Source organism: Acanthaster planci, linkage group LG10, assembly GCF_054643075.1.
Source record: "Acanthaster planci isolate LZ-2023a linkage group LG10, COTS_SCS, whole genome shotgun sequence".
NCBI classification, from domain to species: Eukaryota; Metazoa; Echinodermata; class Asteroidea; order Valvatida; family Acanthasteridae; genus Acanthaster; species Acanthaster planci.
The window spans coordinates 11542632-11558580 of NC_141786.1; the positions used below are offsets into that span (position 1 = coordinate 11542632).

General features: G+C 40.4%; 1 protein-coding gene across 4 annotated transcripts in view; it reads right to left on the reverse strand.

Moving 5' to 3' along the window:
- The window catches only part of LOC110991241 (insulin-like peptide 02), a 29112-nt gene continuing 13163 nt past the window's right edge, over positions 1–15949 (reverse strand). For 3 of the 4 annotated variants that reach the window (XR_015426680.1, XM_087142184.1, XM_087142186.1), the window contains 2 exons: positions 15658–15743; positions 14048–15012 (listed from right to left, as the gene is read on the reverse strand). Coding sequence is in view for 3 of the 4 variants with exons in the window: in XM_087142184.1 (XP_086998310.1) it covers positions 14891–15012; positions 15658–15743 (208 nt within the window). In the remaining variant the exon portion in view is untranslated. Of the gene's footprint in view, positions 923–1563; positions 1650–3070; positions 3123–5199; positions 5272–14047; positions 15013–15657; positions 15744–15949 lie in introns of those variants that run through there. The other variant, XM_087142185.1, reaches the window with a different exon arrangement.

Genomic DNA, 15949 nt, shown 5'->3' on the forward strand with positions numbered 1-15949 from the left:
GTAAACTTTAATCCTTCATGCTTGCAGGTTAAAATCTTGTTGAAAAAAACAGAACAGCAAGAGAAGAAAGAAAACCAAGGACCGGGTAATCTTATAATAGGCCCTGCATAGTCGGCCTTTTTATGTAAACAAAGATGTATTTACCGAAAGAAGAACTCTAAATAATGCGTAAGCGTGGATATGGTACGTAAATGTATTTTTCTTCGTGCTTTAAAACACTATCCGGGTTTCATATATAGTCCATAAGCTCAATGCAAAGAGGAGTCATTCTTCGTTTTTAAAATGCTTCGTTAAACAAAAACTTCCTAGAAAATAAAGAGCAACTGTCGATGTTCAAAACAAACGAACACAGTTGTCTTAACAAGAAGGTTGTCGTAGTTTGAGAAGTAAGCTGTTGTGTCTTGTAATATACTTCATTTCTACTGAGAGGGACTTGATCTGTTGATCCGTTCAGTTTTGCGCAAGGAGAAAAGTTGGATCGATTTGGGTGGATCGAGACTTCAAAAATGTATGTTTTTTGCGATACAATCAAGGGCCCAAAATTTATTTTGAGACACCTGAGGCTTCCGGGGTATAATCCATTCCCCAAGCAATGGGAGGTAAAAGGGTTTAAACTAGGACCTATCCATTCAATATTCACGAACTGTCATAAAAGGCAGCAAATGCCATTTTACTTGATATTTATTTCGGCGAAGAAACCACCACCACTCATATCTTGGAAAAAGACGGAAAACTTTTTTTGTTGTAAAGCTAAATCCGCCGATGGCAAGAAGTTAGCTAGGTCGGTGTTGGTGTCTCCTTTAGCAGGATTCATAAATCTCCTCGATGCTGCATCCTTCAGTGCAGCATTCGTGGTGCAAACCTCGCTTTCCAATACCACGTCCGAACAAGAATGTGCTGGCGTCCTTTGAATCCAGAAACTCTGCATCACAGGTGACGAGAAAACAGAAGTGCCATGATGATTTTGTTTTCACCCAAAATAACTCTGTCTTTTGTATGTTACCATCAGCCCCACCTTAAAAAATCGACTCTTCCACGAATTAACAGGGCGGGGAGAAACAGGAGACTTCTTTACATTAAGACAACGTCCTGCAGACTGCTTCTGCATGACGTGTACAGTCTGTTGATGGAGACATGCATATATCAAGGGGATCAAGGTGAGACCCCCCAAAAATTAAGAGGAAGAAAAGAAGCGAAACATAAAAGGGAAACCAAAAAGAGAGGGAATTAAAAGAAAACTCAAACTTTTCTTAATTTCAGTTTTCAGTTTCTGCAATTTCTGGAGAGAATGCGTTTTTATGACAGCATTGGTTAAAAGTGCTTTGCTTTCACGTTCTTAGATTATGAAATCTGAAATACCCCTCCTGAGAAAGTGCAGGGGCAGCTTCAATACTCAAATTCTATTAGCTTGGGTGTTTTTGCTCGACAAAAGGTTAGTGAAAGACAGTGGTATAGCCAGGCAAGAGGGAAAGCACACGTTCCCACAGGGCCTAGTTGACCCTGCCTCGCTTGGCTACGCCACTGGTGAGAGACAGTATTTCAAGTTGATTCTGACTTCACTACCTTGGTCGGAGACTCCACGGACGGCATGGCAAGTCTCACGTACTTTCTCATAGAGAGTCGCACCACAATAATTGGCACGGTAAGCCCTGCATAAAATACGTCCAAGATAGCCATTATAACAACTTCTACAACGTAAAAGATTTGTGCTTACCAGTGTCATACACTGCTCAACAAACTGCACTCTACGGTTAACAAAATAACAGCTAGCACCACTGTGAACAAGGATTATGTCAAAGTCTTATACGCTATATTGCACCAGGTTCAAGAGGCGCTGTGGCAATTATGAAATGTATTTACGTTAAAGAAGCTAAATATCAATTCCTCAATGGTGAGTGGGTTGCGTAGCCAAGGGAATGTAGGGTCAAAGAGCAATTATATTTCAAACTGCTGAAACGATTATTAGTAATTTGTAGTGTCCTATGCTTTGCTATAATCTGACTTTTAATGCAATAAGACACGGACAAAATTGCTGCTTTCTGATGCACATGTCAAGTTAGACCAAATCAATTCTACACGTGTAGTTGGTACTGCTTAATTGATGGCACAGTATATCATTATGTACGTGAACTACATGTATGGTTTGCTAAGGTCGAAGCGTTAAACAATACTGCCTCATTGTTAAAGCATTTCAGTAAACTAATAAAGATATTAAATAATTTAAACCCATAAAAACTTAATCTGTTTGTCCAAGTGTCAAGCGTAGATGCAAACATTAATTGCTTCACCAATTTCTTTTGGTGTCACAATGTTGAAGGGTATCTTTTATTCAAAGAATCAAAATTTTCCTTGGGATTTTTAGGGGTATGAGAACCATTTTGTTGAAAACCATTCGAACACATTGAAAGTATAAAACTGCCAAAAAAGAGCAGTGAATGTAAAATTCTTGAAAAGACCAGAAGATTTTGTATCAAGGGCTATCGTACGCTCTTCAGTGAACCTCTGGGTTGACAAATTACCCCAAATGGCGAAATAATTTTCTTATCAAATTCAAATTTGTCAAATTCGATTGCATATTCATTTTGAGGTGCTGATTTTATTGTTGTTATTAAAAAACCAAGATTTCCGAGTTATCACATTTAAACTTTTTTTCTATTTTTCTTGCAGATCACCACTGGCAATATAAAGCCATCGTAGTTAGGTAGATGGTCCAGTTCTTGTTTGCATGAAGAGTGATAAAGGCAGAAACAGTCATTTGACAGTGGCCGTGAACATGGATAGGGAAAGGGCCCACAAAAGTGCGAGTCCATGAAGTGTATATGTACGAATAATTGGGAGGATTTTTGTTGATTGTACCAAAATTTATTTACTTCATTCCTGCATCCGATAACAATCAAGCTTGTATAATGGCCCCTGCTATATGTTCGGGTAATCATCAGATTTCAAAGCCCCTGTGGTCTTTAACATAGTTGCAAAAGTCCGGCCAAGCAAATGTTTGTTCCCTTATTTATGTACGAGAGGGGTATGAATGTCTTTCTAAATATTTATTCTAAGAGATAACTTTACTTACAAATTCCCTCCATGTTTAGCGTCTGCGTCCGGGTGGCCATTGAGTTGTTGTACTATAACGAAAAGAACAGAAAAAAATATGAAAGGAAAACGACGTAAAAGTCACCAAAAAATTGTTCTACCGAGCCAACGTTGAATTTGAAAAAACACGACGGCACCAACCTCATAACATACAATTTCAGAAAAAAATCTAGGAGCATTTCATCTGATTTTTCCCAGATATGGATTTTACCAAAACAAAGAGTTCAGGTAAAATGTTTCGCTTTTCCCTGACGCAATATTTAGATGAGTTAAAACCCAAATGGGTGCGCTTATGGTAGTGGCGTAACTAGGATTTTACTAGTGGGGGGCACAAGTATCTTTTGGGGCACCAGCTTTCAGTGATATCGTTTTTGGGGGGAAGCTTTTGTTAATAAACCCTATTCAGTATCCATTTAACCTTTTTTTTTGTTATTGGGGGGCCCCCTGGGCAGCACGTGGAATTTGTATGTGTGTGTACATGTGCGTGGGTGCGGGGGGGGGGACGTTCCCCCATGTCCATCCCTGTGGCTACGCCCCTGGTTTATGGATGGATAAATGGGTGAGTTAGTACCGCCTAAACTTCCTGATCCCCGTAACATCAATAATTGACGAATTCATCAACCAAAAACCGTGAAACAGAAAAACATTCAGAAATATTCAGCTGATTTCCCTAAGATTTTGAATCCTCTTGATGCATCACTCATTTCCATTTTTGGATTCATTTCAGGTCTCATTACACGTATTTGCCATGTTCGAGTGAAGCTTGATTTTCTTGTTGGACGGTCAGTAGCTTCTACAGCGAGAGTGATGGCCGAGAGTGTAAGCCTAATCAGTGGGAGAACTCTGGAAGAGCATTAGGAAGCGCTGTAACGGAGATTCACTGTCGCCTACGATCGTGGTATGATATTTAATATGCCCCAACATGCCATGGATGTCACGGCATGAACTGTAGCGCCGAAGGAAAAACAAGGGTCTTTGAAATAAAAGAAAAATTAAAAAAATACATTTTTAGTGGCCCCTAAATATTAATTGAAATGTTAACATTCAAAGTTATTTCAAAGCCGGAGAAATGTGTATTCATTCGGTTGAGCGCCGAAGTGAATTAGAATGAAGTGAATTTATCCTTGTTATATAGTAACGGTCGAGCGGTCAAGAGAGGGTATAATAAAGATTTGGTCTGGTATGTTTGAGGTCTTCACGCTTGCACGCCCCTGTGACCTCTATCCCAAATTGCGTTGATTTTAAGGATCTGTTCAACCTTGTTGTTTGCTAGCCTGACCGCAGTTGGTTTGCTTAGGTCTGGTATACGTTTCCTTTTCCCCTTGGGTTTTTGATATCTGGCAACCAACAGAACAACGAGTTCATTCACTGTCAATTACATACAGTACGATTCTGTTATGATTGGGACCGATACTATCCTTACAATATTAAGATAATTAATAGATCTGGCTTTGTTAAAGGAGTTAATGTGGTGGTCGCGTAATATGTAATAAAGACAACCAAGGCATACCGTTAAGCAACGTTAACAAAATATTGTATATGCTGAGTTTAGTGTATCGTGTTTAAAGGATAACGTGTACAGGACTGATAAAATTTACCCGGTAAAATCTTAAGTAACTTAGGTGCTTTCAGGTTTGCCTAAGTATGTCACTAATGTTTACTGCTGCCCTTGTTGTATGTACATATGTGCATATTCTTAACAAAAATGAACATTAACTGCTCTCCATTTGTACACAGCGAGTGGGATTGTACGGAATGTGAGGAAGGTCTCGTCACGTGACCAGCTCGCTGCTGAATGGGCATCTCAGATTGCGTATGCATTCTCTAATTGTCGAATATACATGTTATTAGGTTCCATTGTTCACGGGGAGTACACACGAGGGTCGGAAAGCCTGTGAGGTGCACTACATGCGCTATGTCGTGGGTGCAGGCGAACATGGGTGTAAAGGTTTACATTATCGTCGTTTGTTCCCTCAGGGACCCATTGAGCAGATTAGAGCAAGGTGAATATTCTGAAGACTGCATCACGGAACACTAAGATACGATAAACTGACGTGCAACCACAAAAACGAAACGACACCAACGGAGTCTACACAATGATCAACTCACCTGCAATGGCGCAAAGCAGCAGCAAAACGATGAATCGATTCATGATGATAGTGGCTCTTGCAAACTGTTGAACTAACGGTATTAACGACAAAGGTTGCACTAGAAGCAGCAGTACACGCAAAGCCTCAGTATGCCCAAGAGAGGCAAGATCGTGTCTTTATAAGCAATTAGGGCCAAACACAAAGTCATCTAGGTCAAAATAAATGTACCAGGAAAAATCTTTGCCCCGTTTCAAGAGGCTACTTGAATGACAGTTTTGTCCAATTGCATCCAAGTTATCATAAATTGTAATTTCTACTCGATAAAAACAGAAATATTAGTTTGCACAGTCTCGAATCAAATGAAGCATTTCCCCTCTTTTAATTTAATGTCCGGCTTTCAATTACCGTTATAACGAAAGGCAATTGTGGCTCTGACCAATATTGAATTTTCGATGTCATAGTCAAAGTCAAGAACGTTCAACACCAACACTGTGTTTACTGTGAAAATACCAGCAGAACTAAATGTGCCACTTACTTGAAAAAGACTTTAGCTTAGTTACTATGTACTTGAATTTGTTCAAAAATAATTATACTTCAGTGATGATGTTGGGCAATTTTTGTCAGTTAATTCATTTTATGTTTACATTTATTCAAATCGAAACGAGAGTTTTGCAATTGTGGTGGAAAATCGCTGAGCTTTTTGGGGGGGTTTTACAAATCCATGAAGAATGTTAATTATACTTCAGTGATGAGGTAAGGCAATTTTTTGGCCAGTTGAAAATTCATGACAAAATACAGGAATAGGTTAAAATAACAATCACTATCAGGTGACTTGTCAAATGTCAATTTTCATCTATAACATCTATATCTTATATAGATGGTGTAGAGCAAAGGGCCGATATAGACATACATGTAGTAAAACCTCATGTCACTCACGCGTAATCGTTTACACTCCACAGAGAATGAACATTGTTGCGAGCTTTCAGTCTGCACGTAGCATTGTCCAAGGGGTTTTTTTCCGGAGGGATAATTTAGCCTCACGCACGGGATCCACACGGCAAGCAAGCCACCCGTGTGTGTGTACTCACACATACGTATGGACGTGCGTGTCATTCGTATACATGTACGACATGTAGCATGTGGAGTAGACAAATTGGCTTCAGAGCACGTACAGTGTAAACGATTACGTGTGTGCGTGACATGAGGTTTTTATTATGTCCATATTGACCCTTTGCTCTACACCATCTGGATTAGCTACATAAAAGGGGGGGTGTTCCTTGAGTAGAAATTCAAATTTATGATAACTTGGATGAAATTGGGCAAAACCGTCATTCAATTTGTTCGTGACTTTTAGCTGTTTTTTCTTTATTATTTTTTTCTGTTCCTTTCTTTATAGCCACCTGGACGCAGATGCTAAAGATGGAGGGAGATTGTAAGTAAAGTTAACTCAGTGGAATTTCAGGCTATTTGTGGTGAAGGACTGCGTGGGCAGTCCGAAACGTTGAGTATACTGCCAGTTCTTGTTATTACCAAAAATAGGTCACTTCGGAGAAGGTTCCCATAGGAACGTGCACAAAATATTTCAAACTTTACCATGCCATATTTCAATATTCCCTAATCCGATCTGAACCGAACTTTGCATGTTTTCCTTTAAGACCCTATCTATCATCTCTCACAATGTGGACGATAGAAATTTTCCTCCTTTTGGTAGTTGGAGCATTAGGGAGACATTGAAATGTCTCCCTAATGACCAATGTCTGCTTAATGTTGAAAAATTTACCACAAAATGTCTCCCAAGTGACCTATTTGGAAATATTTTTAGAACCACACTTACTCATAAGAGAGACATATTCTTTTGCATGGTGCTACCGCAAGCCTTTCCACCTGTTAAAATTATCTCATAGTTTGCTTAGAATAAATATTTAGAAGACATTCGTACCTCCGTCGTACATAAATAAGGGAACAAACGTTTGCTTGGCCGGACTTATTCAACTACATGTGTGATTAGACCGCAGGGGCTTTGGAATCTGATGATTACCCGAAAATATATAGCAAGGGCCATTATACAAGCTTTATTGTTATCGGATTCACAAATGAAGTAAGTGCCTTTTGATACAATCGACAAAAATCCTCCCAGTTATTCGCATATAAACACTTCATGGACTCGCTGTTTTGTGGGCCCTTTCCCTATCCATGTTCCCGGGCCACTGTAAAATGACTGTTTCTGCCTTTATCACCCTACATGCCAACAAGAACTGGACCATCTACCTAACTACGACGGCCTTATATTGCCAGTGGTAATCAACAAGGAAAATAGAAAACAGTTTAAATGTGTTCACTCAGAAATCTTGTTTTGTCAATAACAACAAAAGCAACATCTCAAAATGAATATGCAATAGAATTTGAATTTAATTAAAGAATTATTTCGATATTTGGGGTAATTTATTTGTCAACCCGGAGGTACACTGAAAAGTGTACGATAGCCCCTCTTGGAATAAAAGATAAGTAGTCGATTTTTTTACCTGCCTTTGACAATTGGGCAAACAGATTACATTTTTTAATTACAATTAATTAATTAATTACAATTGATGTAAATACAATTCAAAATTGCCACAGCGCCTCTGCAATATAGCGTATAAGACAATGACATAATCCTTGTGCAGTCTGGTGCTAGCTGCTATTTTGTTAATCGTAGAGTGCATTTTTTCAGCAGTGTATGACATTGGTAAGCACAGAACCTTTACGTTATAGAAGGTGTTATAATGGCTATCTTGAACGTATTTTGTGCAGGGCTTACCGTGCCACTTATTGTAGTGCGACTCTGTATGAGAAAGTACGTGAGACTTGCCATGCCTTCCGTGGAGTATCCGACCAAGGTAGTAAAGTAAAAATCAACTTGAAATACTGTCTCCCACTAGTGGCGTAGCCAAGCAAGGCAAGGGCCAACTAGGCCCTGTGGGAACGTTTGTTTTCCCTATTGTCAGGCTATTCCACTGTGTCTCACTAACCTTTTGTCGAGCAAAAAACCCAAAGCTAACAGAATTTGAGTATTGAAACTGCCCCTACACTTTCTCAGGAAGGGTTTTCAAAAAGAAAAGATTTCATATTCTAAGAACGTGAAAGCAAAGTACTTTAACCGATGCTGTCATAAAAACTCATTCTCTCCAGAGATTGCAGAAACTGAAATCAAGAAAAGTTTTAGTTTTCATCCAGTTCGCTTTCTTTTTGGTTCCCCTTTTATGTTTCGCTTCTTTTCTTCCTCTTAATTTTTTTGGGGTTCCACCTTGATCCCCCTGATATATGCATGTCTCCATCAACAGACTGTACACGCCATGCAAAGGAAGGCTGCAGAAGGACGTTGTCTTTATGTAAAGAGGTCTCCTGTTTCTCCTCTCTGTTGTTTTGTGAAAGAGTCGAATTTGGTAGGTGGGGCTGATGGTAACATACAAAACGACACAGTTATTTTGGGTGAAAACAAAATCATCATGCCACTTTTGTTTTCTCCTCACCAGTGCTGCAGAGTTTCTGGATTCAAAGGACGCCAGCACATTCTTGTTCGGACGTGGTATTGGAAAGCGAGGTTTGCACCACGAATGCTGCACTGAGGGATGCAGCTTTGAGGAGATTTATAAATCATGCTAAAGGAGACACCAACACCGACGTAGCTAACTTCTTGCCGTCGGTGGATTCAGCTTTACAACAAAAAAAGTTTTCCGTCTTGTCCCAAGATATGAGTGGTGGTGGTTTCTTCACCAAAATAATGACAAATAAAATGGCATTTGCTTCATTTTTATGACATTTCGTGAACATTAAATTGGGAGCTCTTAATTTTACCTCCCATTACTTGGGGAATGGATTATGCCCCGAAGGCCTCAGCTGTCTCAAAATAAAATCTTGGCCTCTTGACTTATGTTGAAAAAAACATTCATTTTCGAAGTTTTGATCCAACAAAATCGATCCAACTTTTCTCCTAGCTGAGAACTGAATGGACCAACATCGCATTAAAGATTCCTTTCAGGTCTCTCACGGTAGTAATGAAGAATATTACAAGACATAACAGCTTATTCCTCAAACTAAGACAACTTTCTTGTTAAGACAACTCTGTTTGTTTGATTGATTGTTTATACATCGACAGTGCTCTTTAATTTACAGGAAGTGTTATATTTAACGAAGCATTTTAAAAACAAAGAATGACTCCTTGCAGTGAGCTTTTGGGCTGTATATGAAACCGGGAAAGTGTTTTAAAGCACGAAGAAAAATACGTTTCCGCACCACATCCACGCTTATGCATTATTTATGGTTCTTCTTTCAGGAGATATGCCTTCATTAACATAAAAACGCTGACTACGAAGGGTCTATTTTAATATTTTCCTGCACTTTGATTTTTCTTTTTTTTTTTTGCTGTTTTTTTTTTAGATATGTTTTCAATCTGGAAGAATGAAAGATTAGAGTTTACCTGCAAATCAATCAGTTTGTAAACTGCGTGATGATTTTTAAAAATATGTAGGAGCTATCTTCTGGATGATTCAGAACTTCGAACTGATGTGTAAGATAACGGTCCGGGACATAATTTTAGTTAATGCGCTGAAGACTACATAATCTATATAACCAGGTTTTCGAAGCAAAAGGGGAAAGTCCTCCTACAAATTGTAATTGATCCAGCTAATTATAGGTCCACAAATCTGATTTTTGAGGTTACAGGTCGCTGCCCTCAATCTTTATTCTTTGCACTGCCAATGGCTCGCGGAGAATAACGTACCTTCAAGACAAGACAAGTGAATGAGTAAAGTTCTTCGTTAAAACTCCAGCTTTCCTCTAGGATCCCTTTATACCAGATAGAGACTAGGCTCTGGATGACTTTACCGCCAAAGGCCTACGTGCAACAAATTTAACATATCTTCAAGCCTATGGTATGGATTCATGAAAACTTTTTCTCTAGTTTCTTGGGCGCTAGGTCGTTATTGGAACTTTTCTCCAATGTGACTGTTCTCTTATAACACTCCATATACACCCGCTAGTTACTACGCATGGAAAGGAAACTTGTTTCGTATGTACCGGGTCCTGAAACGGGTCTCTCAATCCACGGCCATGGGTTCAAGCACTTCTGCTCCCCTGGTTTGTGCTCCAGATTTCATTGTCTGTCTCTCGCGTGACTTGAGGCCGTAAAAAGAGTTAATATGAGCGATTCACAGTATAGTTTGGCCACGAACACAACTTCTCATCAGATCCGCATGTCACATTTTTCCTCAACAACTCACTCGTAATTGTGGGGATACGGATTTTCTTTTGGTTAGCTTTGTCTCCTAGAGACAGGTTTATATTTAACTCGACCTCATTTGCATAAGGCCTAACCCCGTATTTACATGTACATTAGGGCGCACCCATGTTTTGCGCGCTTAGCACTTCGCCCTTTTATCCAGCACCACTGGACAATGAATTTGTTGTGTCTTTGTGGCCAGTTTGTCGGCACACAATTGTTTGAAATGTAAGGTGTCCCTATTGGGGCCTGTCTCCAGAACCGGTGGCAAGTGATTTTCATTTTATTTTGTGTGCGACTTTTCGGGAGAGTTGTATACTTTTACCGAAACATTGGGAAATCCGATGGCGTGGCGTTGTCATAGACACCGCTGTGTGCATATATGGTGTACTGTATTGCACATGGACTGCATGTGCGCACGATGCCTGTACTGGGTTTGACGACCACCTTTGCTATGTGCGCACACCTTTTTGAATAACTACGGGGTTTCCTTATTTTTCTCTGTTAGTTACAGGCAGAATGTACATGTAGAAGTTAACCGGTCCCTGAACCTGGAGATTTTCCTTAGGATTTTTCCTTGAGATTTTTGTGAGGTTTCTCCTTGGGTTTTATTACACCTACTCATCACAATTCTACTTCATGACTGTGATTTCTATGATTCCACCTTGAATTCGCCTTGATTGCTGAATAAATTCGTGTGTGAGGCAACTAACCAAGATTTTCTCCCCATTGACTGAATCACTGCCTGGTCGACTCGTACATTCATCCCAATCAATTTTGAGGTCAGCCCTGCTTGTTGTGACATCGCAGCCCCATTTTACTACAGCATTTTGGCGTCGTAGACAGGATGGAGTGTACGATGGCCCATCACTACCAGACACAGTTTACATAATATTCCTTTCACTGTGCTCAACATCCCCGGGTGAAGTTGTGCAGTCCTACCAGTTTAGAAGAGATGAGTCATCTCGGAGGTCTCAAGATCCAGGGTTAGTTTGACTTCTGATCTGGTGGGGAGACAACCAAGTTGACTCGACACACCCCTTGTTGCAGTCAGTGTTTTCTATGTTTATTTCTAACTTTGTGTCATATGTTTTTTGTGCATTGGTTCCCTTTCATTCTTTCCAATGTGCACTACTTACATTTAAATTAAGACAGGTTGTAGCTCTTTTTGCATAGCCACTGGCTACGAAGCATGGATTACTATTCTTCCATGTTTAATCTTCTGTCATCATATTGTGCGCTCAAGTTCTTTTGGGTGATTACCGAAATTTTGGGCAGTCCAACTAGCACCTCCCGTATGGCACACCTGTACATGAAGGTGGTTATCCATTACTCATGAAGCTAACAGTCCTGGGGAGTGTTATAGCCTATATCTTATGTAGTGTAGCTTAGGTATTAGTCCATTTAAGAGTGTTTACTGCTGGTTGGGTGTGGCAGCAACCATCGCAACTATGTCTATGCCTGAAATAATGGCGGAAGCCATTTCTTTATCGAATCAGGCATTGGCCGAGACTTGAGCCAATGCATTTTCGAAGTCACGGTACCAGAGGGCTCCAACGGTTAAACTCTTTTAAGCTAAATTTATTGGGCCTCCTTTTAAGTCATGAAACCCATCTCTCAAGGAATGGCTAGATGACGTAGAAACCTACTCACGGCATTAGGTCTTACTGATGAACAAAAAGTGGCTGCCTTAATGAACCACCATGGTTCTGCGATGGAAGAAGTTCTGTGTTACCCTTTCAGTGAGATAACCGATTTCTCCAAGCTTTGTAAACATTTGCGGTCCCAATTTGGCCCACAAGAAACAGTCCAATCTTTAAATCATAGTTTCTACTCCAGAGAGCAGCTGGAGGGCGAAAGCCTTGCCAATTTCAGTTGCTCTATCATGCGGTTTTATGGTCGAAAGAAATCTGCCGCAGCCGACCCTAATTAAAAGGCGGCTTTAAACCAGCTGAAAGAGGGGGCCCTGAAAGAGCAGTTTATCATAGGCACTTCAGATCCGTCTGTCCGCCGGGAAATAAGGTGGCTTTTAATAGACCACCCTACGATGTCATTCTGTAAGATACGCAATCTTGGTCTAAAGTTGCATCTTGATGATGATGGGTTGGGTACCCCGCAAATAAATCTCCATCTGATTTTTGCCATACCGTACCGTTGTCCGAGATTCAGATTCAAGAGGTATTAAAGAAACTTCTGCAGGACCTACTAGATAAGAACATTGTCAGGAAGTCTAGTAATCCCTACGCCAGCCCTGTGGTCTTGGTCCGGAACTGTTTTTGTGCATCGATTATAGGCAATTAAATGCCAAAACATTCAAAGATGCATTTCCCCTCCCCAGAATAGTAGAGACTTTGGAATCACTTAGGTGCCCGCTTATTTTCTTCTCTGGAACTGGCCCATGGCTATTTTCCAGTAGCATTACACTCCTACACCATACTCAAAACTGCCTTCCATGCTCCGTGGGGATTATACGTTTTTCAGCGTATGCCTGAAGGACTGACCAACAGTCCAAGTGCACCTACATTCCAGCGTGTGATGGAATTGATTTTTGCTGACATGAATGTCAGAATTGGTACTGTACCTCGACGATTTGCTTGTGTTTACATCCAACATGGACGAACATCTGGACAAACTAGACAAAGTCTTCAGTAGGTTGGCTGACAATGGGTTGAAACTCAATGGTTCCAAATGCCACTTGTTCAAAAGATCTGTATCTCATCTAAGCCACATTGTGAGTTATTAGAGAGTTTATGTGCATCCTGGTAAAATAGAGCATATCAGGGATTAGCCCGTTCCAACCACTGTTGAACGACTTCCGTCGTTCCTTGGACTTGCGTCCTGTAATAGGCGGTATGTCCTCGATTTCGCCAGGATTTCTGCCCCTTTGCATTCGCTAGTAGGTAAGGCTCTGTCAAAAGCAGGGAACCGCAGGGGCTGATGAAGCTTTTACAGTTCTTAAGCAGGCGCTGTGCAGCGCTCCCGTTCTGGCGAACCCACGCTTTGATTGTGATTTTGTGGTTGAAATAGATGCGTCCGTAAAGAGCCTTGGTACATGCCTTTTGCAGTATGATGATAGTGGCCATTTGCCCCCTGTGGCTTATGCCAGTCGCAGTCTTAGGGTGCCAGGAGGGGTTGTTCTGACTTGTCCAGCTTCAAGTTGGAATTGCTAGCCCTTACGTGGGCAATTTCTGAGAAATTTAAAGAGTATTTGTTGGGCAGGAGCACAACAGTGTGGAATGACAAGAACCCCCTCGCACACCTGCAGACTGCTAAACTTGGGACCACAGAGCAGCCTTGGGTTGCCCAATTAAGCCCTTTCAACCTCAAAATCAAGTGCAAAGAATAAAGATTGAGGACAGCGACCTTTAACTTCAAAAATCAGATTTGTGGACCTATAATTAACTGGATCAATTACAATTTGTGGGAGACTTTCCCCTAAGTTACTCCTTTTGCTTCGAGGACTTTGGTTATATATAGATTATGCAGTCTTCAGCGCATTAACTAAAATTATGTCCCGGACCGTTATCTTACATATCAGTTCGAAGTTCTGAATCATGCAGAAGATAGCCCCCACATATTTTTAAAATCATCACGCAGTTTACAAACTGACTGCTTTGCAGGTAAACTTTAATCTTTCATGCTTGCAGATTAAAATCATGTTGAAAAAAATGAAACAGCAAGGAAAAGAAAGAAAAAACCGAAGGCCAGATAATCTTAACATAGACCCTTCGTGGGCTGCGTTTTTTTTTGTATTTAAAGATATATTTACCAAAAGAAGAATTCTAAATAATGCATAAGCGTGAACGTGGTAGGGAAATGTATTTCTCTTCGTGCTTTAAAACACTCTCCAGGTATCATATACAACCCAAACGCTCACTGCAAGGAGGAGTCATTCTTCGTTTTTAAAATGCTTCGTTTAAACATAACACTTCCTATAAATTAAAGAGCAACTGTTGATGCATAAACAAACAAACAAACACCCCAACAAACAGAGTTGTCTTAACGAAAAAATTGTTCAGTTTGAGAAGTAAGCTGGTTATGTCTCGTATTATGCCTCATTTCTTCCGTGAGGGACCTGAAAGAAATCTTTAATGCGCTAGTGATCCGTTCAGTTCTCAGCTAAGAGAAAGGTTTGATCGATTTGGTTGGATCGAGACTTCGAAAATGTATGCTTTTTGCAATACAAGTCAAGAGGCCAAGATTTTATTTGAGACAGCTGAGGCTTCCGGGGTATAATCCTTTCACCAAGCAATGGGAGGTAAAAGGGTTTAAACTAGGACCTGCCCATTCAATGTTTGCGAACTGTCATAAAAGGAAGCAAATGCCATTTTACTTGATTTTCATTTCGGCGAAGAAACCACAACCACTCATATCTTGGAATAAGACAGAAAACTTTATATGTTGTAAAGCTGAATACGCCAATGGCAAGACGTTAGCCAGGTCAGTGTCTGCTTTAGCAGGATTCATAAATCTCCTCGATGCTGCATCCTTCAGTGCAGCATTCGTGGTGCAAACCTCGCTTTTCGATACCACGTCCGAACAAGAATGTGCTGGCGTCCTTTGAATCCAGAAACTCTGCATCACAGGTGAGGAGAAAACAAAAGTGGCATGATGATTTTGTTTTCACCAAAATAAATATGTCTATCTGTATGTTACCATCAGCTCCACCTAAAAAAAATCGACTCTTCCACAAATCAACAGAGCGGAGAAACAGGATGGCCCTTTACATTAAGAAAACGTCCTTCTGCAGCCTTCTTCTGCATATCGTGTACAGTCTGTTGATGGAGACATGCATATATCAAGGGAATCAAGGTGAGACCCCCAAAATATTAAGAGGAAGAAAAGAACAGAAACCAAAAAGAGAGGGAAGTGGATGAAAATTAAAACTTTTCTTGATTTCAGTTTTCAGTTTCTGCACTTTCTTTAGAGAATGCGTCTTTATGGCAGCATCGGTTAAAAGTACTTGCTTTCACGTTCTTAGATTATGAAATCTCTTCTTTTGGAAAACCCTTCCTAAAAACATGCAGGGGCAGTTTCAATACTCAAATTCTATTAGGTTTGGGTTTTTTTTTTTGCTTGACAAAACGTTAGTGAGATACAGAGGTGTAATCAGGCAAGAGGGAGAGCAAACGTTCCCACAGGGCCTAGTTGGCCCTTGCCTCGCTTGGCTACGCCACTGGTGAGAGACAGTATATTACAAGTTGATTTTGACTTCACTACCTTGGTTGGAAACTCCACGGACGGCATGGCAAGTCTCACGTACTTTCTCGTAAAGAGTCGCGCCACAATAATTGGCACGGTAAGCCCTGCATAAAATATGTCCAAGATAGCCATTATAACACCTTCTGTAACGTAAAGGTTCTGTGCTTACCAATATCATACACTGCTGAACAAAATGCACTCTACGGTTAACAAAATAGCAGCTAGCACCAGTCTGAACAAGGATTATGTCATTGTCTTATACGCTACACTGCACCAGGTTCAAGAGGCACTGTGGCAATTTTGAAATGTA